Source organism: Hyla sarda, chromosome 4 (assembly GCF_029499605.1).
Source record: "Hyla sarda isolate aHylSar1 chromosome 4, aHylSar1.hap1, whole genome shotgun sequence".
NCBI classification, from domain to species: domain Eukaryota; kingdom Metazoa; phylum Chordata; class Amphibia; order Anura; family Hylidae; genus Hyla; species Hyla sarda.
The window spans coordinates 131,117,824-131,141,142 of record NC_079192.1 but is presented as its reverse complement, the minus strand read 5'-3'; the positions used below and the strand labels follow the sequence as shown (position 1 = coordinate 131,141,142).

Here is a 23,319-nt window from a genome sequence, read left to right as displayed (position 1 = left end):
ACACCTCCTCCTCCATGCTTCACGGTGGGAACCAGGCATGTAGAGTCCATCCGTTCACCTTTTCTGCGTCGCACAAAGACACGGTGGTTGGAACCAAAGATCTCAAATTTGGTCTCATCAGACCAAAGCACAGATTTCCATTGGTCCAATGTCCATTTCTTGTGTTCTTTAGCCCAAACAAGTCTCTTCTGCTTGTTGCCTGTCCTTAGCAGTGGTTTCCTAGCAGATATTCTACCATGAAGGCCTGATTCACACAGTCTCCTCTTAACAGTTGTTCTAGAGATGTATCTGCTGCTAGAACTCTGTGTGGCATTGACCTGGTCTCTAATCTGAGCTGCTGTTAACCTGCGATTTCTGAGGCTGATGACTGGGATGAACTTATCCTCCGCAGCAGAGGTGACTCTTGGTCTTCCTATCCTGGGGTGCTCTTTGAGCCAGTTTCTTTGTAGCTCTTGATGTTTTTTGTGACTGCACTTGGGGACACTTTCCACCTAGAATATGACATATTTTCAGTTGTTTCACACTTTTTTGTCTATAATTCCACATGTGTTAATTCATAGTTTTGATGCCTTCAGTGTGAATTTACAATTTTCATAGTCATGAAAATAAAGAAAACTCTTTGAATGAGAAGGTGTGTCCAAACTTTTGGTCTGTATTGTGTGTGTATATATATATATATATATATATATATATAGCAGAAAAGGATCTTTCCGCAGCACATGAAGTTTATACAAAAGTGTGTTTTTATTGCATCCAAAAAAAAAAAAAAAACAAGTGCCAAATCACAGCAAGCGATGCTGTGATTTGGCACTTTTTTATTTTTATTTTATAAAAACAAACTTTTGTATGGACATTGCGTGCTGTGGAAAGATCCTTTTTACTGTATTAACTAAAGAGCCTCTAACCAGGCAAGGGTTCCAGAATCTGCGTGCACTTCTAATATTATTTTTCCATTTTCAGTTGTGCTGTTTTCTCCCTATTATAAAAAAAAAAAATATATATATATATATATATATATATATATCAGATGAATAGGGGAATATGCAAAGCAGCTCATTACATCACCTTTTCAGGTAATGTTCCCTGGTATCAGCTTAGCTCCTGTTAAGGAATATAAAAAGCTGATCGGGATTTTATGCCAAGCCAGACTACTCCCCAAAAGGGAAGTTTCTACCCATCTGCAGACAGCTGTTTCGTGGTTTTTGCCACTCGTCAGTACAGAGCAGGGTGATCTGGCTTGGCTGGGGTAAGAGGCCTGAGAGTAGCTAAAGGGGGTGAGTATTTACCTCAGGGCGAGGCCACCACTCCTGGTGTAACGGAGCTTCAGAAGGCCATTAAGCACTCCGCGGGCATTCTGGGTAGGGGAATATGCAAAGCAGCTCATTACATCACCTTTTCAGATGAATATAAACATATGGCTGACTACATAAGAAGTGGAGTGGGCACACTGATCTGAATTAAAGAGGTTATCCAGGAAAAAAACTTTATATATCAACTGGCTCCAGAAAGTTAAACAGATTTGTAAATTACTTCTATTAAAAATCTTAATCCTTTCAGTACTTATGAGCTGCTGAAGTTGAGTTGTTCTTTTCTGTCTAAGTGCTCTCTGATGACACCTGTCTCAGGAACCGCCCATTTTAGAAGCAAATCCCCATAGCAAACCTCTTCTACTCTGTGCAGTTCCCGAGACAAGCAGAGATGTCAGCAGAGAGCACTGTTGCCAGACAGAAAACCACAACTCAACTTCAGCAGCTGATAATTATTGAAAGGATTAAGATTTTTGAATAGAAGTAATTTACAAATCTGTTTAACTTTATGGAGCCAGTTGATATTTAAAAAAAAAAAGTTTTTTCCTGGAATACTCCTTTTAAGGACCACTTGGTTTATAGTAAAGTGCTCTACCCCAAGCTATACCTCCAGCATAAACCAGCAGCTCTGATACACAGGATACAATTCTCATAGTATCAGACCAACTAGTACCACAAATCTCTTGGGCAAACTGCAACAGAAAAAATAAATACATGACAAGCAATGTGCTTTACATAATTTTATTCCACAGAATAGACTGTTGCAGTACATGTGTTTGGTCATGTTATTCAAGGATTTCTCTTCTAGAATGTGTAAAAACACAACACAGTCCTATATGATTCTTTCAGTTCAGGTCATGAAACTCCCAGTTGGTCCAGGACTTGTGGCCCTAGTACTGGTGCAAAAATGCGGCCACATTAGGCTTGTCTGAAGATGGTCTAATTCTATATAGTTTAAAGGGTACATCTCATCAAATAAACTTTTGATATATTTTAGATTAATGAATGTTGAATAACCTTCCAATAGCATGTTAATAAAAAATATGCTTCTTTCTATTGTATTTTTCCCCATCAGTCCTGTCAGCAAGCATTTCTGACTCATGCTGGAGTCCTAACCACTCAGAGCTGCCAGCCTGCTTTGTTCACAGCCAAACAGGCTGTGAACAAAGCAGGCTGGCAGCTCTGAGTGTTCTCCTTTGTGAACAAAGCAGACTGGCAGCTTGTAGTGTTTAGGACTCCAGCATGAGTCTGAAATGCTTGCTGCCATGACTGGTAGGGAGACCCCTAGTGGTCATTTCTTCAAAGTGGAAAATTAAATAGAAAGAAGCATATTTTTTAATAACATGCAATTGTAAAGTTATTCTGCATACATTAATCTATAATATATCAAAAGTTTTTTTGATGAGAGATACCCTTTAATATAATGAGACATTTTTTTTTTTTATTCTATGTAGTTTTAGTTGGCCTTGTACAGATAGTTTGAGTCAGCACACGCTAGAGTAGGACTTCAAATTGTAGTAAATTATCCTATGAGAAAAACAGTTCACGCCGCCTCCATCAGAGAACAAAGCTTCCAACTACAAACACCTCTCGTGCAGTTTGGTTTTGCAGTTTTCATGGCCAGAGTTTTAACTGCAGCCTGGATAGACCTGTTTCCATCAGCAATAAACTGCCAACATATTTTGCCTTCCATATGTTTCTTGCTAAAACACTATCAGCATGATTCATGCAAATTCTTAAATGCAGAAATAACCTGGAATAATTAGTAAGAAAATAGAAAAAAATGCGTAAAGAAAAGAAAATAGTGAAAACAATGAATTAAGAATGTCTCGATGACTTGCAGTAATGGGCTGTGGATACAGCTGGGAGCTATCATTTGTTGCTGGTTTTTGCAGAAAAATCTGGATTTTCCTACAGTCTCATAAAAATTCTGCACTACTTCATATTCAAGCATCAGAAAAAGGATAGACATACAATTAGGGCCAGCTGTAACCTGCATGGTAGATGGTATCCATGGTGACCGTGCACTATGGTGTCTTATATATACAACTTCTTGATTTCAAGCCCTTTTAAATGAGTTAACTACTGTATTTTTCGCCGTATAAGACGCACTTTTTCTTGGTGCGTCTTATATGGCGAATACACACCTATCGCGGCGTTCCCTGCGGCCATCAATGGCCGGGACCCGCGGCTAATACAGGACATCACCGGTGATGCCCTGTATTAACCCTTCAGATGCGGCGATCAAAGCTGACCGCCGCGTCTGAAGGGAAAGTGACACTAACCCGGCTGCTCAGTCGGGCTGTTCGGGGCCACCGCGGCGTCCCGAACAGCTTACAGGACACCGGGAGGGACCTTACCTGCCTCCTCGATGTCTGCTCCGTGCCAGAATCCCCTGCAGGGCCGGCGCTCTCCTTCGACGCCGTCGCGCACGCTGTCCTGTCATCCAAAAGGAGCGGCGTGCGTAGCGACATGATGACGGCGACGCGATGACGGCGACGGAGAGCGTGGATCCCGGGGAAGAAGACGTCAAGAGCATTGGGGACACCACGGGGACGCGGCGAAAGCGATGGAGCGACATCCAGGTCTGTGGTGACGAGTCCGGAGTGGCGGGGACACGTGAGTATTACCCCCTATCCAGTGGTCTTCAACCTGCGGACCTCCAGATGTTGCAAAACAACAACTCCCAGGGCATGCTGGGAGTTGTAGTTTTGCAACATCTGGAGGTCCGCAGGTTGAAGATCACTGTTGGGTTCAGAATCTTTTTTTTCTAGATTTTGCACCTTAAAAATTGGGTGCGTTTTATATGCCGGTGCGTCCTATAGGTCAAAAAATACGGTATATGTTGAGATTGTAAACAATTTATTGCAGGTGATGCTGATTGTAACACAGTTTCCCTTTATCAAAACTGCAGCACAATCCAAGGATATATAGAAAAATCTAAAACAAAGGATCTTCTCGGAGCACTGGGGGACGTTCCCAGGCCCTTAGTGCACTGTTCTTCCCACCCGGCTGGTCCCCATAATACTGGGGGTCATAAATATTTATAGTCTTCTCTCCAGCACATTGCCAATGCGTGCTGTGATCTCGGGGAAGCGGCACATACATGCTTGTGGTCTGGGGCTGTCCATGATGACGCCGACACTGCATGTATCAATGACGGGCTGGAGATAAGAAGATGAATATTAATAAAGGGAATTGTATTACAGGATCAAGCCAGGTGGGCCAAACAGTGCACCAAGATGCCGGGGAGACCCCCAGTAACCAAGAAGATCATTTGCTATTTGCATTTTTCTATCACCACCAAAAAATAGGCCACAAGTTAACAATAAATATGGTACACATTATCAATTCAACTTGATTAGATATATATTGAAAATACACATTGTTAAAATGGGTAATAGGCAAAGCAGAAATCAGAATAGAAAAAATGGGGGTGTACTCGAGAGTAATGTACATATGTACTTGGGGACAGAGATGTAATCATGGATAACAAGTGCATATCACAGAGGAAGACTGCATAAAGCAAGCAAACAAGTATAAAAAGCTTGCTATGCAGTCTTCCTCTGTGATATGCACTATGTTATCCAAATGATTACATCTGTGTCCCCTAGTACATATGTACACTACTCTCGAGTATACCCCCATTTTTTCTATTCTGATTTCTGCTTTGCCTATTACCCATTGTAACATTGCGTGTATTTTTAATATATATGTCTAATCAAGGTGAATTGATAATGTGTACCATATTTATTGTTATCTTGTGGCCTATTTTTTGGTGGTGATTATTATGGTAGCCATAGGTAATAGATTTTAGAGCCATCTTTTTTTGGTGATTATTGTATTTTTCTATATACAGTGGGGCAAAAAAGTATTTAGTCAGCCACCAATTGCCCAAGTTCTCCCACTTAAAAAGATGAGAGAGGCCTGTAATTTTCATCATACGTATACCTCAACTATGAGAGACATAATGATAAAAAAAAATCCATAAAATCACATTGTCTGATTTTTAAAGAATTTATTTGCAAGTAATGGTGGAAAATAAGTATTTGGTCAATAACAAAAGTTCATCTCAGTACTTTGTTATATATCCTATGTTGGCAATGACAGAGGTCAAATGTTTTCTGTAAGTCTTTACAAGTTTTCACACACCATTGCTGGTATTTTGGCCCATTCCTCCATGCAGATCTCCTCTAGAGCAGTGATGTTTTGGGGCTGTCGCTGTGCAACACTTCCTCCAAAGGTTTTCTACGGGGTTGAGATCTGGAGACTGGTTAGGCCACTCCAGGACCTTGAAATGCTTCTTACGAAGCCACTCCTTTGTTGCCCGGGCAGAGTGTTTGGGATCATTGTCATAATGAAAGACCCAGCCACGTTTCATCTTCAATGCCCTTGCTGATGGAAGGAGGTTTGCACTCAAAATCTCACATAGCACCACTCATTCTTTCCTTTACACGAATCAGTTGTACTGGTCCCTTTGCTGAAAAACAGCCCCAAAGCATGATGTTTTCACGTCCATGCTTCACGGTAGGTATGGTGTTCTTTGGATGCAATTCAGCATTCTTTCTCCTCCAAACACGACCAGTTGAGTTTTTACCAAAAAGTTCTAATTTGGTTTCATCTGACCATATGACATTCTCCCAATCCTCTTCTGGATCATCCAAATGCTCTCTAGCAAACTTCAGACAGGCCTGGGCATGTACTGGCTTAAGCAGGGGGACACGTCTGGCACTGCATGATTTGAGTCCCTGGCGGCGTAGTGTGTTACTGATGGTAGCCTTTGTTACTTTGGTCCCAGCTCTCTGCAGGTCATTCACTAGGTCCCCCCGTGTGGTTCTGGATTTTTTGCTCACCGTTCTTGTGATCATTTTGACACCACAGGGTGACGGGCTAGTGCCGTAGTTTTAATGGGCTAGCAAAAAAAAAAAATAGGATGGTGGGAGCTACCCTTTAAAGAAGCAGTTACAGGTCTGAGAGCCAGAAATCTTGCTTGTTTGTAGGTGACCAAATACTTATTTTCCACCGTAATTTGCAAATAAATTATTTAAAAATCAGACAGACAATGTGATTTTATGGATATTTTTTTTCTCATTATGTCTCATAGTTGAGGTATACCTATGATGAAAATTACAGGCCTCTCTCATCTTTATAAGTGGGACAACTTGCACAATTGGTGGCTGACTAAATACTTTTTACCCCAACACAAGAGATTTTAAAAAGGAAATCTTCATTACAATCAACATCACCCGCACTATTACCTTGTAGAAACAGGTTTGTTCAGGTGATGGTGCTGTCAGATTGCCTTTAACTGGTACTTTAGGTACTTTTGAATTGTATCATTCATTTTGCAACCCAAGCTACTCCAACTTCAATTGAACTCAACTTAGGCCTCATTAACCCTAAGGTGGTGTTACTGTGGTTGGGCAAAATCAATACACATTTTTGCATCTGTATAACTACCACAAATCCCAGCCCAGCTGCAGGTCTAGTAACACTATCTGACACTATGCTGTCAGATCAGGCCTGTAGATCTCCGCTCAGGCCACAACTTGTAGCGGTAATACTAATGCAAAAATGCTATTTCATTACACTGATATTAAACCAGCCTAGCTTAGAAGGAAAACAGGATAACAGGATGTACACTGATTATAATATGTGTATAAAGCTTCAGTTTGTAGATTTGGGGTTTTAAAATTGAATATAAGAGAGCAACTGTCACAAGGATATGCACACCGTGCACTTGGGCTTCACAAGAATATTCTAGGCATATATTTATAGTTATGCTCGGCTTCTTTATACTCATTCTTTATACAAATTTAAGCTTTATAAGCCCTTGGGGAAGTTAGGCCGACAGTCGGAGAGGCGGTGCCTTGAGTTTGCTCTGCTTCGGGCCACACTGCCTCTTCCTGCCTACATCTCGTAGTTGATTGACAGGCAGGGCCAGCCTGCCTGCAGCAGCCCTGTGTAGCTCTGTTGAATGTGTTCCCTGCCTGTCAATCAACCACACGACATAGAAAGAAAGAGGCAATGTGGCCCAGAGCAGAGCAGGTCTAGGGCTCCGCTTCCCTGACTATCGGCCTGACTCCTCCAAGGGCTTATAAAGAGGGCTTATAAAGCTGAAGTATAAAGAAGCTGAGTGTAACTATAAATATATGCCTAGAATATGCTTGTAAATCCCTAGTGCACGGTATGCGCTTTAACCATAGCAAACCCCACACAATGTAAGAGAGGATTTAGGGCACTAATAACAAGCGTACTAATAACAAGCCCCTGCTGTAGAAACAGCAAAAAGCAAGTTTATATATTACAGACTAAAAGTCAGATGGGCGGTGCCAAGGCCTTAAAGGCCACTGGATGGCACGCCTCTCCTCTCCCCATCTGCACTCTGTCGCACCCTGGAGGGGAGAGGAGTGCCATCCAGTGGCATTTTAAGCCTTGGCAGCCTTGGATCTCATTGATCGGTGCTCTTTTATGAGCCTTTGCACAGCTCGATCACTTGCAGCCTGAGCCACTGAACAATTGCTGGATTGTTCATGCAGCCCTATATTTCATCTGTTCACACAGGGTTGTGTGGCTGATAATGATATTTAAATGGCCACATAAAAATCTGATCAGCCGACAAGTAAGCAATTTCTCATTTGTTGGCTGATAGCTGGCTCTTTTACACAGGAAGGCCTCTTCAACAAATAATTGGGCCGTGTGAAAATAGGGCCTTAAACTGATCTGAATGGTATGTTTCTGTAGCATATTATGAATAACAGCCTGTACTATGCTTATAGTTCCTGCTGTCCACCCATAAAGAACTTACAGGTTATTATGTAGAGTAGAGCTTCACATATTGTGACATTTATCATTTGTGAAAAATAATATGTATTCAAATTAGGAATATTTTGTTTTCCACAGTCTACAGGCTGGAATATGGTGAATGGGCTCCTTGCTCGGCAACTTGTGGACACATGGGATTGCAATTCCAAACACAACATTGTATCAATGGGGAAAGACAGAGGGTGAACAGTTCCATGTGTGAACATCTTGAACCATTACTGGCCAGTTCTCAGCCATGTAACATACAAGACTGTCCCCCAAGGTAAGTCATTGTGCCTGCTATATCTTATAAAAGAGAAATGAGAGACATACAAATCTATATATTTTCCCTCTGTTGTTTACAGTAATAGAAGTGTTTTATATCCTAGATGGGCAACTGGTGCTTGGTCTGAATGCTCTGCCTCCTGTGGCACTGGATACCAGCAGAGACTAGTCACTTGCCAGCAGATCACGTCAGATGGCCGTGTGAAGGGACTTCCTTTAAATTCTTGTGGATTCACTGACCGACCAGCAGCACGGAAGCCATGTTCTGTTGATTCTTGTGCAAACTGGATTCCTCAAGCATGGGGACAGGTAAATATGACTTTAGTTGAGTATGCAGGGGAATAGCTATAGAAGGTAGTGGTCACACCCAGGCCTAAGTGACTTGAATTCTCGAAGGCTCCATTGCTACATATGAAAACTCCAGTATTATAAAAGGCACATGGTGGGTGGGGGGGACTGTTAGAGAATTTTAACTTGGGTGCTTGAGGTTAATTTTAAATAAGCAAACATTTTTTTTAAGGGGTACTCCAGTGGAAAACTTTTCTTTTCTAAATCAACTGGTGAGTCATTTGGGTAGAATATAAAATATATAATTTTATTGATTGTGTTAAAAACATGTAGTTTCATAAAACATGGGGGAAGGGGAGGATTACAACTACTGGGGGAGACTAGACAAAAGGGGCGACACTACCTGCTTGCGCATAATACATTGACACAAATATATATAGAGTGCATCACTGGTAGACAAATGTAAGGTGCATATTAGGGGCTATTACAGCTTCCATAGAGTGCATAATCATGTCTGAAAACCAGCATACATACCAAGAAACTATAGAAAACAATGCAGCAGCAGGCTCAAGCAGGAGTGACGCCACCCCAACGATCGTTTCGGCGATACCTTCGTCCTGGTGCCAGAAAGTTAAACAGATTTGTTAATTACATCTATTAAAAAATCTTAATCCTTCCAGTACTTATCAACTGGTGTATGATCCACAGGAAGTTCTTTTCTTTTTGAATTTCCTTTCTGACCACAGTGCTCTCTACTGACACCTCTATCCATGTCAGGAACTGCCAAGAGTAGGAGCAAATTATGATAGCAAACCGATCCTGTTCTGGACAGTTCCTGACATGGACAGAGGTGTCAGCAGAGAGCACTGTGGTCAGACAGAAAGGAGATTCAGAAAGAAAAGAACTTCCTGTGGATCATATGTGGTGTCCCGGTACAGGACCTGGTCTTGTCCCTTGTGTCTGGAGTCCCCTCAGCCAGAGTCCCTCCATGCTAATGGGCTCTCCTGAAGGGCTAACCCCTAGTCACCTCTTAATATTGTAAAATGTAATCTATATATTTATATATTTAATTAATCTAGAATACCTCTGTATAGGACCTTGGCGGTCACGTGCCTTTGGTTTATGTTATGCTATGGTTTAAGGACCTTTGGGTCATGTGATATACCCAGAGTTCCAGAGGTCAGGACTGATAGGTTTGGCTATCCAATGAGCTTTGTCCCACCCCCTTAATATATAAGGGGCTGCTGCCACTAAATTCACTCTCTTAGTCTCTTGTTCCTGGCACTTAAGAAAAGCACATCTCAGCACAAATCATCAATTCAAGCTAGGCCTGAAGCCTTATCTTCCGCAGCCACTAAACCGTGAGTTATCCAGCTCAAAACTACTAAAATCCTGTGTGACTACTGCAACTCAATTATCTTCAAACCAGTAGCACAGTGGCTAGCAAATCAAAGCTCATTGTACTTAGAAGTCCCAGCAAACCTGTGAAGAACCATGGTCGTCTCCTAAAGACTGTTCTGTTACTTGCAGTTGCATAAAATATGCAGTAAAGTTTATTCCGGTTTTCATCAATATCTGCTGTGGATATTCAATTATTTCTCCCTACCGTTTCTGGGACGGTTGGTGGTAGGACCATTACCCTAAGGAAACTGCATCCTGGCGTCACGACAACATAGGGTTAATACCAACATACCCTACAGTATTACTTGCACCACCCAGTCACCACACATACAGTAGCTGATAAGTAATGGAAGGATTAAGATTTTTTTTATGAAAGTAATTTACAAATCTCTTCAAATTTCTGGCACCAGTTGATTTAAAAAAAAAAAAAAAGGTTTTCCAGGGGAGTACCCCTTTAAGCTACAAAAGTCACATAGATCATCCATGACACCATGTTTGTTATAAAGGTGTCGTTTATCAGAGGAATCCTCAAGATCTCTGTATATTAGGTTTTCTGACGAGTATGATTTTAGGAAAAGTGTGAAATTGGCCCTTAGCCTGGGTTTATATTGTATTTTGTCTTTTGTTGGGGTATACATCAGGGAGACTTCTGAGGTATACCTCCAATTGAAGGATGCAACGTATCTTACTGTATAGGTATACAGTGGGTTACCTTGCTGTTCCCAGAAGTAAAGCCCCAGGGAAGCTATAATGATGCAATTATTCAATATAAGTGTCTGTCTCTATATACATGGTATATATATATATATATATATATATATATATATATTATTGGCAATCCATGTATGACTATATCTGTACCATTACATCTTTGGAGCATCTTCAGGTAATATGGGTGGGTCAGCTATGTAGAGTGCCACCTTTCCTCCTCTTCCTGAGCTCCCTGCAGCGACATGACTCACATTAATAATGCAAATGCATTATGTGTTAGATGTCTGTGCATTCAGCAGCACCCCCACTCTGCTAGGAGCCTAGAAGGAGAAGGAGGTTCCTACTGTACATCTCTGCCTCAGGAAGCTCCAGTTATTGTGTCCATAAATAAACAGTTACCACATTGGATGTTTGTGACAGATGCGCTCCAGCGATGTCTCCGGTGTCCTGCTTTGGGCCCAACAGCGAACAGTCTTCTTGAGCAGAATCCTGACGTGTTGGGCCCGGGTCTAGTGTGTGACACTGCCGCTGATGATGTCCCGCCTCAGCCAGCAATTCGGCAGTGTCACACACTTGACCTTGGTATTTCCTGGGCCTGACAGTCAAGCTATGGCTCAGAAAGAGGAATGCTGCATGCAGGCCTCCCTGACTACCCCCTACCACCCCTGGACAACCTTTTTAAGCCTCAGGCTTAGATAATATCCATTTAATGGACCCTTTCTTTATTTTATTTTTTTAAGGCTCTCGTTCCTGTGTGTAGTCTATGCTATTCAATCCTTCATTCTTGTGGTATACTGACATATGCCAGCCAGAGATAAAAACAGTTGTAGATAGAAATACAATGGCACTTGCCGGGTTTCAAGTCTTCAGACTTTATTACAAGATAACGTTTTTCACTGCACCTTCTTGCAATAAAGTTTGAAGACTTGAAGCTCGGTGAGTACCATTGTATTTGAATCAATAGAGCACCACCTCTAATCACACGTGTTTTTCACCTGAGCATTGTCCAAGAGTGGAATACTTAGGTGAGCTAGCAGTGTCGGCTGCTCTTTTTATGCTTGACTTTTGGAGACAAAAATACACTCTTTTGACTCTCACTTGACAGTGAAAGCCTTAGACACATTTAGCATATAAGTTGCAAGCTTTCTTGACCTACACACAAAACTTATGTTACAAATGCAGCATGAACACAGCCTTACTAGAATAAAATCTGAAAACTCCAAATATTCTAACTATCATAGTAACATAGTTCATAAAGTTGAAAAAAGTCGATCAAGTTCAACCTATAACCCTAATGAGTCCCTACTGAGTTGATCCAGAGGAATGCAAAAAAAACCTCATACTAGAGGTAAAAATTCCTTCCCTACTCCAATATGGCAGTCAGAATCCCTGGATCAATCTTTTGTCCCTATAAATCTAGTATACATAAACTGTAATGTTACAGAGTTAACCATGACCACCTCCTCAGGCAGAGAGTTCCACAGTCTCGCTGCTCTTACAGTAAAGAATCCCCATCTGTGCTGGTGTAGAAACCTTCTTTCCTCTAGATGTAGAGGATGCCCCCTTGTTATAGATACAGTCCTGGGTATAAATAGATCATGGGAGAGATCTCTGTACGCTCCCCTGATATATTTATACATAGTTATTAGGTCTCCCCTAAGCCTTCTTTTTTCTAAACTAAATAACCCTAATTCTGATAATATTTCTGGGTACTGTAGTCCTCCCATTCCCTGTATTACCCTGGTTGCCTGTCTTTGAACCCTCTCCAGCTCCACTATATCTTTCTTGTACACTGGTGCCCAGTACTGTACACATTATTCTTTGTGTGGTCTGACTAGTGATTTGTATAGTGGTAGAATTATTTCCTTGTCGTGGGCATCTATGCCCCTATTGATGCACCCCATGATTTTATTTGCCTTGGCAGCAGCTGCCCGACACCGGTCACTACAACAAAATTTACTGTTAACTAAGACTCCCAAGTCCTTTTCCATGTCAGTCGTCCCAAGTGTGCTCCCATTTAATACATAACCCCAGCCTGGATTTTTCTTCCCCATATGCATTACCTTACATTTATCAGGGTTGAACCTCATGTGCCACATCCCAGCCCAAACCTCCAACCTATCTAGATCCAGGGGTCAAGTCCTGCAGGAACGTGTGGGAACTGAGTTCCTGCACTTTTTCCACAGCAGGAACACCATTCCTATTAGTGGGACTAGCCCTTGAATGGAAATCATGGGTGAGCTCTTTAACTTTTTTCCCCCGGACTTGTCCCCTGTCCAGATCCATTTGTAACAGTGCACTGTCCTCTATAGTGTTTACCGCTTTACAGAGTTTAGTATCATGTGCAAAGATTGCTACTTTACTATTCAATCCCTCTACAAGGTCATTAATGAATATATTAAATAGAACAGGACCCAAGACTGAGCCCTGTGGTACCCCACTAGTAACAGTCACCCAATCAGAATAAGTACCATTAATAACTACCCTCTGTTTCCTATCAATGAGCCAGTTACTTACCCACTTACACACATTCTCCCCCAGCCCAATCCTTCTCATTTTATGCACCAATCTTTTATGTGGCACCGTATCAAATGCTTTGGAAAAATCCAGATATATCACATCCAGCGATTTCCCCCTCATCCAGTCTGGAGCTCACACAACCATTTTGTTCCTGGTCCAGTCTGGAGCTCACTCAACTATTTTCACACAACATGAGGGTTCTAATAGGCCCATGGCGGCATGTATGCAACATTATTCTGTGGTTTTTGTCCTATTCCAATTTTATATATAGCAGCTTACTGGCTGACCATCTTGGCTGTTTTTCCCCTATGAACAATGATGGTATATTAAAATCCATCACATTGGTATGTATTGCCGCAACAAAAACATCCCAGTAATACTGCTTATTCACACCTTGTAGAAAGTGTCAGTTTTCCAATAAATAGCTGAAAGTTGAAAGTATGTAGACACTATGCAATTCAGCTTGTTGTATATGTGTAAATGTACTCTATAAAAGTTTTATTCTAGAATTTTTTTTATTATAGTCATTTTCTAGAGGGAGCCGGACCAAAGCAAACATCACGGTGTAACCGTGTTAAACCCACCTTGGCAGAGATAGTGTAATGAGTAAGAGCGCTTGGCTTCTGTCATGCACCTCTTGTCGGAGGACGATTGTACATAATTAAAGTACTCAGCCCAAAGCTTAGAGCAGAAGCTCAGCACATGTGTGCAGAAAACCAATAACAATTATTAAACTCCACCAAAACATTAGTCTCTGTGAGAAAAGTCATCAGTAGAATAAGACGCTGTTGTCGGCCAAACCGGGGTAAGCTGCCTCTAACACTTCCACTGGCAACAACCTAGGAATATAGAATATTTTAATTAAACATTCTACCACTGGGAAACTACCATTTTACATCTCCAAAAGCAATCTGTTTCCATGTCTCTGAAGCTTGTAAATGTCGCTGCACATTACTAGGGCCATGTATTATATAAACATAAAGGCATTCAGTCAACTGAGAGGAGCTGTCCCGACATGTCTGCTTTGGTACACTTATTCCCTTATAAAATTCCAGTTTGGAAGCATCTTTTATTGCTGACTTTTGCATTGTGCTGTTCTTCTGTGATTCCTTCTGGAAATGTAGAAATAAAAACAACTAGGTGTTACTATTCTATTTGTCAATGAGAGGTGTCTCTCTATTTCAGTGTTTTTTCAACCAGGTGGATATGCCATAAATGTCTCATATGAGAAGACCCCTTTAAATATGTTTCTAGATAAGAATACTGATGGTCTGCGCTCAGAATTGGCAATCAATATCAGATTAACACCAGGTTGGACTGGCCACCAGAGTACAAGAGGATCCTCCAGTGGGCTTAAAGGGGTACTCCCACCCTAGACATCTTATCCCCTATCCAAAGGATAGGGGATAAGATGTCTGATCTCGGGGGTCCCGCCGCTGGGGACCCCCGCAGTATTGCATGCGGCACCCACCTGTTTTTTGTGCGGAAGCGCTGGAGGGACTGAGTCGCGACTACGGGAACATAAGTCTGTGACGTCAGGACTCCGGCCCCTTATGACGTCACGCCCGTCCCCTCAATGCAAGTCTATGAGAGGGGGCGTCATGAGATCAGACATCTTATTCCCTATCCTTTGGATAGGGGATAAGATGTCTAGGGTGAGAATACCCCTTTAAGTTGTGACATGTCCCTTTAAATATAGGGCCCCAGAGGTCTAGCATAAGACAAGTTTTTATGTCAACAATGTTAAGTTAAGTCAACATACTTTTAAAGAACTGTATAGGGAAGCTTTTTAAAAATTTTCATATTACTATCTACAGTATATAATAAAATAATCCTGTAGAAGATAGCTAACATAGGACATCCGCAGTAGATAATGTTCACAGTTCAGCTCCCCCTCTTATGTCCATAGGGCTTGCTATAAAATTATACATTTACTTTGAAAAATATTAGGGTGGACTCAACAAATTTACTCTGGTCAGCCATAGGAACTTTAGTCCAACACTGCTCTTTACAGTGAACGGCAAGAGACTGGGAAGGCTATTTAGAGCCAAAACTTGAAAGAAAAATGTAGTAAACAATGTGGCCAGAGTAAGGTAGCAGCCTTTATTTTTTTATGTTCCTGACAGGTATGCTTTAAGTTTGCAACATAGAAATAAACTACTATTACACTACTATACACTAGCTACATATCTGCCGATAATGTGGAAAGATACAATGCACATGAACGCGTGTGTAAAAGTTGTTCCACCACTCTGCCTTTCACTTCTGTATTATTGCTATGGTTAGCAGAGTGCAGATGGAAAGATTCTCTGATATTTGTTACTTCGAGTTACAGAAATGGTTTGTTTGGCTTACATTTCCCTTTCAAATATTTATCCAGAAGTAAGATTTATAAATGCTCCAGAGGAGGGGACGTGAGTGTGTGTTCATTCTGAAAAATGTCTTTCCTTTTAGTGTTCTAATCGCTGTACCGGACAAGGACTGGGTTTACAGCATCGGCACATACTGTGTCAAGACCGGAATGGAACCACCGTGCCAGACACTTACTGTGACAGGACGAAGAGGTATTTGATCCCATCTCAAACACACTATAAGAAGCCAGTAACAGATTACAGATGTCATGCTCTTAGCTGTGCCAGTTTAATAGTGGAGAAAAACAGAACAAATCCAAAAACCTGTAGATTGTTTTTTCTGTCACTTAGCTGTTCTGATGTTCAGCTGAGATCATCTGAACCCTTTATAACTTTCCCCATTTGATAGATTCTAACATTTATTGTCTCAGCGAAATCCTGGAGAGCTGTGCACAAGATTGATGGAACAGAACACCAGATCTAAGAGGCTAGAGGAGGGCCCTAACATCAGCTCACATCAACCTGGGATTCCTTCTTTTAAGTCATATGTGATGAAAGATTCATTTGACACATTATACAATAATACAGCTATGTCATGTATACATTTGTGTGATATAAATGTCTACATCAGCAAGTACATAAGGCTGTATTCAGGTTAGCATTTTGGAGGTCTGTTGTGACGACCTCTGAAAGTGAAGAACGGAACATTCTCTAAGGAAAGCTTTCAGGATGTTACCCCCGCTCACATTTCTGGTGAATATAGAACTAAGGTAGAACCACCTAAATGCCAATTTGGACCCCAAATTTCTTATGTTTGAATTTTGAACAAGTACAATACTGCTATAAGGCTGGGTTCACACTGTGTTTGTAAGTGTACAGGTGCACTATTTAGATTGTAAAAGATAGGATCTTAATGTGACTTATCCACAATGCTAAACTATTTAGCAATTCATTGTAGGGAGTATCACAGGTTGGCAAGCAGGTAGATGGGCATGGAGCCAGTTCACACTACATTTGTAGTGTAGGGTGCCGGATCCGGTTGGGAGGAGCGAAAACCGTCCGCTCCCGTACCCCAGCTAGAACCCCATTCATTTCAATGAGGCGACCGGAGTCAAACACTAACCCCAGTTGGCTCATTTTTGCCCGATATACGTTTTTTTCCACCAGACCTAAAACCGAGGTATACCATGGTTTTAGGTACGGTTAGAGAACCGTATACGGGGCAAAAATAAGCCGACCAGAGTCAGCGCTTGACTCCGGTCGGCTCATTCAAATGAATGGGGTTCAGGACGGATCCGGCTGGGGTACGGGAGCGGACGGTTTTCGCTCCTCCCAACCAGATACACCCGTACACTACAAACACAGTGTGAACCGGCCCTTGCTCCATACTACTTGCTCCATGCCCATCTACCTGCTTGCCAACCTGTGATACTCACTACAATGAATTGCTAAATAGTTTAGCATTGTGGATAAGTCACATTATGATCCTATCTTTTACAATCTAAATATCCACAACCAGCCTACAGCTATGTTCACACACAGTGGAGTATACTCTGAGGTGTAAAACAGGTGTAAAATCGGAAAATATTTGACAGGTCACACGTAGTTAAAATGGAACATATCCCTATCAAAATGCTATCTAATCTACCAGCATAATGTTAAGAGCAAGAGGAGCTGAGCAGATTGATATATATTTGTGGGAAAAGATTCAGTATAAAATGTACACTGAATTACATTCCTGCTCTTTCTATTCTTAGGAGTACAGTGTCACTCAGCGATAGGACAACCCACTGGATTCCTGAGCATCAAAAGATCAGAGATTTCATGTTATACTGAATCTTTCTACACAAATATGTATATCAATATGTATATCAATATTCTCAGCTTCTCCTGTCCTATAACAAGATCGCAACAAATTAGATAGCATTTTCATGGTGACAGGTTCCCTTTAAATATAGGGCTGTTATTGTACCAACTGCAAGTGCATGGTACTTGTGTTGGGCCATTTTAAATTTGGAAAATGGCTGCTGTTCAGGTGTTTATTTCAGAACACAAAAAATGGCAAGCAAAACACCAATTTGCATAAAACACCCAGAAAACTATTAACAAGATGAAAAAAAAGACTTTTTAAGAATATTAGATTTATTTTGCTTGTAAAGCCAACATATTTTTGAGCCTTGGAATATACAGTGTTTATTGCTTAGCATAACAGACCATTAATGAAAATTAACAATAAACCATATGATTTCTTCCAAAAACAGCACCACACCTGTACACAGCTCAGTTCCATTGAAGGGAATGGAACCAAGATGCAATACCATACATAACCTGAGGACAGGTGTGGTGCTTTTTTGGGACGTAATTAGCTTTAGTTTTTTGTTCATCTTGATATAGAGGTAATATATTGTTTAATCACAGTTCAGTGACCATGATTGAATTTGTGACCATGTTGTCACTGTGGTCAGGCAAAACAGCACAATGCGAAAAGGAGCAGACTTGCCATTAAGCGTTTTGAGCGCTGGCTCAAGAATTTTTTAAGAATGTTTTAAGAATTGGTGTCACGATGCCGGCTGGCAGGTAGTGGATCCTCTGTGCCAGAGAGGGATTGGCGTGGACCGTGCTAGTGGACCGGTTCTAAGTCACTACTGGTTTTCACCAGAGCCCGCCGCAAAGCGGGATGGTCTTGCTGCGGCGGTAGTGACCAGGTCGTATCCACTAGCAACGGCTCACCTCTCAGGCTGCTGAAGATAGGCGCGGTACAAGGGAGTAGACAGAAGCAAGGTCGGAAGTAGCAGAAGGTCGGGGCAGGCAGCAAGGATCGTAGTCAGGGGCAACGGCAGGAGGTCTGGAACACAGGCTAGGAACACACAGGAAACGCTTTCACTGGCACAATGGCAACAAGATCCGGCAAGGAAGTGCAGGGGAAGTGAGGTGATATAGGGAAGTGCACAGGTGAAGACACTAATTGGAATCACTGCGCCAATCAGCGGCGCAGTGGCCCTTTAAATCGCAAAGACCCGGCGCGCGCGCGCCCTAGGGAGCGGGGCCGCGCGCGCCGGGACAGGACCGAGGGAGAGCAAGTCAGGTACGGGAGCCGGGGTGCGCATCGCGAGCGGGCGCTACCCGCATCGCGAATCGCATCCCGGCTGGAAGCGGAATCGCAGCGCCCCGGGTCAGTGGATCTGACCGGAGCGCTGCAGTGGGGAGAGTGTAGCGAGCGCTCCGGGGAGGAGCGGGGACCCGGAGCGCTCGGCGTAACAATTGGAATACATTTGAGAATTTCATCTTGAGGGAACTGTTTTGTGTTGTGCTTTATCCCTAGGCCTGCTTCCAGAAGGAACTGTTCTTCAGAGATGTGTGATGTGTACTGGAGGACAGGCCCCTGGAGACCATGCACAGCAGCCTGTGGAAATGGCTTTCAGTCTCGGAAAGTAGACTGTGTACATAGGAAGAACGGCAAAGTCTTGGCTGATCAATACTGTGTGTGGAAACGGAGGCCCTCAACTTGGCAGCACTGCAATATTACATCCTGTGGAAGTATGCAAATATTTGGCTATTACAATCATTGACAATTATATTAAAAATAAAATCTCCTGAACAGATGTGTATAATTGCCAATACAGAACGCTGCTTGTAACAAGACCTCCATTCATTCAAAGTGTTTCTGTAACCTATACACCGTGGAGGCAGCCATATTGTTGGCTGAACAAATATTAACTATCCGTTTATAAGGAGCTAAGGATGTTGCTAAAATGTGAGGCACATTGTTACTCACACCTCATTGCTATCATGGGTTGGTAGTATTTATTTAGGCTACCGTCTTGTAAATGTTGGTTGGATTTAAAAAATGGCTGCCTTTTCTTTCTATAGGCTATGGTACACTTTATTGTGATGTTCAGTTCTACATACTGTATGTGCTTTTATTCCCGCTTTCTTTTTTAATGAGATCTTTTATTTTACAGAAGGAGAATGCAAGGACACAACCCACTACTGTACATTTGTTAAACAGCTTAAGCTGTGCTTAGTAGATCTCTACAAACAAAGGTGTTGTGAATCCTGTAACGGAGCATAACTTCTCCTGAAAACCGTACTCTGCGGTAAACTGAAGCAATGGGAAGGATCCTCAGACTTATGTGTAAACTTTGTACATTTAAGTTTAATGCTTAGAGTTTAAGGACTATTCATTGGAACTCCTCTAACTGATAATAGACTCCTAGGTAATAAAAATGGGAGAGGTTTAACCAAGCTTTGATGTCTTGTAGGCAGATACAAAACCATACATTGTTAAGCTGACTACAATATATGTCCTATTCATAGAAATGTCTATATCATTTCTATTTGGGTTTAACTTATTGGAGGATTAAGTTTTCCTTTCTATTACATAGTCATGGGTTTATTAATATATGCAGGAAGGGGTTTTCTATGAATAGTATTGTTAAAAGATACCAGAGTTATTTGACGCTACATCAAATGTTCATTTGATGGAGAGAATTTGTTATAGTAGATCATATAATAGAGAGATGAAGGGTCACAAGCAACAAAACCGGAATGTGAAGGCTTTGAATGTTCATGACCCTAGACACGCAGAGTATAGAGGCTGAGCTTTACTGAGCAATGGTATTCTGGAAGCCAAAGTCCAGCCATGTTGTTCATCTACTTTTGGTCTAGTAAATGTGACCTTGTCCTGAGACAATTATATCTATACATTACTCGCAAAGAAACAGAATAATTGTTAAGACCGATAATATAATTCTGTAAGATATTAGAAAGGCAAGTATTTTTGCCAAGCTTTAATAGAATCATGTAATGCCTCTGGGCAGGGTGTTCACTCAGTGGTTATATAATCTTGCCTCCCATTCAACATCCTTTACTACCTGTAAAGCAGAATACAATTCACCATATGCAATGTATACTATCCTATCACTACAGTTAACATATCTGCTGTAGTGTAGCTATATGTGAGTGTGTGTTTGTGTGTATGAAGTGTATGTATGTAAATATATCAACAGCAGTATTACTTCTATAGAATGTACCATGTACTACAACAGTGATCTGTAGAGAACAGTGATAGCATTGTATTCAGCTGATTCTATTGTAATGCATCACACCTTTCCCTATGTAAATGACAGCAACCAGAGCCAAGGCTACTTCGTTCTGTCAAGTAAGACATGTCAGACTATCTGTATATGTTTTCTGTAGTTTATCACTTTAGAAATGTCCTGAAACAATTTAAATAAGGGCCCAAAATTGTATGGTTCATTTGACAAAATGTTGCATGAATTTTCTCTGTATAATTACAATATTGGTCCAAGGAAGGAAGACTGATGCTTAAAAAAGCCAGTAGTGCCCCATATATTCTGGTAGTTGACCAACTGATCTATTTAGCCATATCCCATGCTAGTCTAGTTATATTACACAAAACGTGTACTGTACATTGTTGACTGACTATACAGCTTACCCATATGCTTAGCAATTTATACGTTTAGCAAGTGTCAATTTAAAAAGAACCCCTCAGCTTTATATCCTGCTTAGAGCTGCAGACATGAAACAAATGATAACCTTCTCTCTAAGTGATGGCTGTTTGCAAAGTTACAAAATCAGGTTTTTCTTCAAAGCTCGTCATACAGAACGTGCTGCGCTGCAACATGTATGTCTCTTCCCCCATCCTCCTGCTCTGCATGATTAATGAACACGGCTCAGGGGTGGGAAGGAAGGTGGCATGTATGCTGCAGCTCATCATGGCCAGTATGACACTAAACTTAGAAAGAAAACATGATTTTATAACTTTGCAAACAGCCATCAGCTAAGAGACTGGTTTCATTTGTTTAATTTCCCTTTCAGCTATCTGCCCATGTATGAGCATGATATAGGCCAAACAGATTCCCTTTAAGCACACAGTTGCAGTATACATAGGGTTAAAATGGTTTGGGCAAATAATAACTATGGTAGATTAGATCAATGTAGATAGGAGCAACCTTGTCTTGTTTAGACAATTCTTTTTTTTTTAATTCTGAGTAAAAACATAAGGTCTTCTCTTCAGGTTTCTCATATATTGCCAAAGTAAAGACTGACCACATTTCTGTCTTTGTGTAATGCATTGGTGTATGAGGCTATGGGGTTTTTGTAGAGCTGAGATGAGGCTCCTCTTCTGGTTCACGGGAATATTTACCATACTTATGAAAAAAGAAAGTTATACAGTACATAAAGTTCTTCTGCCATGTTGGCAGTAAGATTAAAACTGCATAAATTCAACATTTGCATCTATTCTCCTACCAAAAAACAAATGTGTAATCTCTATAGAGACAGATATTCAAACAAATTGTTTATTGGTCCACCAAATATAAGGCATGAGTTAGTAGAATCACACACAAATATACTGTATCTTTTTTCAAGAGGTTACTGTTCAGTCTGGGAAGTCCAATTTAATAAAACCTGTGTTATATCAGAAATATAATTTCTGGCATGGTGCCTTTTCACCAACATATCCAAGATATATTTAAGGAGTTATTCCCTGAAAAATATTTATTTCCTATTAACAGAATAGGTTATAAATATATAAGATAGGATGATAGGAGTCCCACCACTGATACCCCCAACAGTCAGTAGAATGGAGGTCCTGAGTTCCTAGTTTTAGAGCCTAAGGTTATCGCCAGCAGTCTACAGACACTGCATGGTAAGATAACCCACCCAAGAAGTTCTGTCTTGCTCACACTATATAATGTAGAATATATGATTTTAGGTTAAGGTGCAATTTAAAGTTACCTAAAATTGTTATATTTGTTATGATTAGCAATTCAAGTTAAAGGCATTCTTCAGTTATGCAATTGAACTTGCCTCAAAGCAGGTGTCATTGGATATGTTCTATGGATACCTGTGTAGGGCAAAAGAATATTGACTAGAATTGTTCCTCTGTGCCCTATACAGATACAGAGATAGCTGGCATCTGAATATCATGATGTATCCTAGGGAGAGCCAGCCATTTACTTCAGCCATGCTTCCAAGTTATGACTTAATGTGCCAACACGGATCTGTGCATTCACTCTGATCTAGACTTTTGTGCACCCACCCCAAGTTACTGTAGACTTTTCTCAATAATCTAAGTTTTTACTTGGCAATCAAACCACTTTCTGATGCATACATCCTACTTTATGGCCTGTATCACTGAATGTTAGATAGAACTACTGTATACTAGAATTCCAGTACATATGTCTTTTTAATCAATAATGGGTCTTGACTGTTATTAGAGATTTATAAATTAAGAAATAAAGTTTGTAAAATACGTTTTGTACATATTTATGGTCTGATTTCAAGTGCAATATTTTGTTTTGTACAGTGTTTAATAAAGATTTTGGGACATATATTTTCTTATTACCAAATCATTTCATATGTTTCCTCTTTGTATTTAACAATAAAGTATGACAACTTATAGCACTTTTTGTTGGCTATGACAAATGTGTCTTTAGTGTATGCATGCAATATGGAAGCACAATTGCAAATTTTTTTATTATTATAAATAAGTTGACATTCCTACGAAGCTTGTTAATCCTATCATAAGAAACAATGGAAATGCTTTTGTCTCAAGAACAGATTTACAGTATTTTGGCAATAAAATATGCTTCTTATCCTGACACTGAGGATTTTTTTTTATTATT

The 23,319-nt window shown here is 40.9% G+C and overlaps 1 protein-coding gene across 4 annotated transcripts in view; it reads left to right on the top strand.

Annotated features, from left to right (window-relative positions):
• The window catches only part of ADAMTSL3 (ADAMTS like 3), a 516,054-nt gene extending 492,743 nt beyond the window's left edge, over positions 1-23,311 (top strand). For all 4 annotated transcript variants that reach the window (XM_056572133.1, XM_056572130.1, XM_056572132.1 and 1 more), the window contains exons 27-31: positions 8,211-8,394; positions 8,501-8,705; positions 15,771-15,880; positions 18,990-19,204; positions 19,630-23,311. In XM_056572133.1, the coding sequence (XP_056428108.1) occupies positions 8,211-8,394; positions 8,501-8,705; positions 15,771-15,880; positions 18,990-19,204; positions 19,630-19,739 (824 nt within the window). In that variant the 3' untranslated portion in view covers positions 19,740-23,311. The remainder of the gene's footprint in view (positions 1-8,210; positions 8,395-8,500; positions 8,706-15,770; positions 15,881-18,989; positions 19,205-19,629) is intronic.
• The last annotated feature ends 8 nt before the right edge of the window (positions 23,312-23,319 follow it).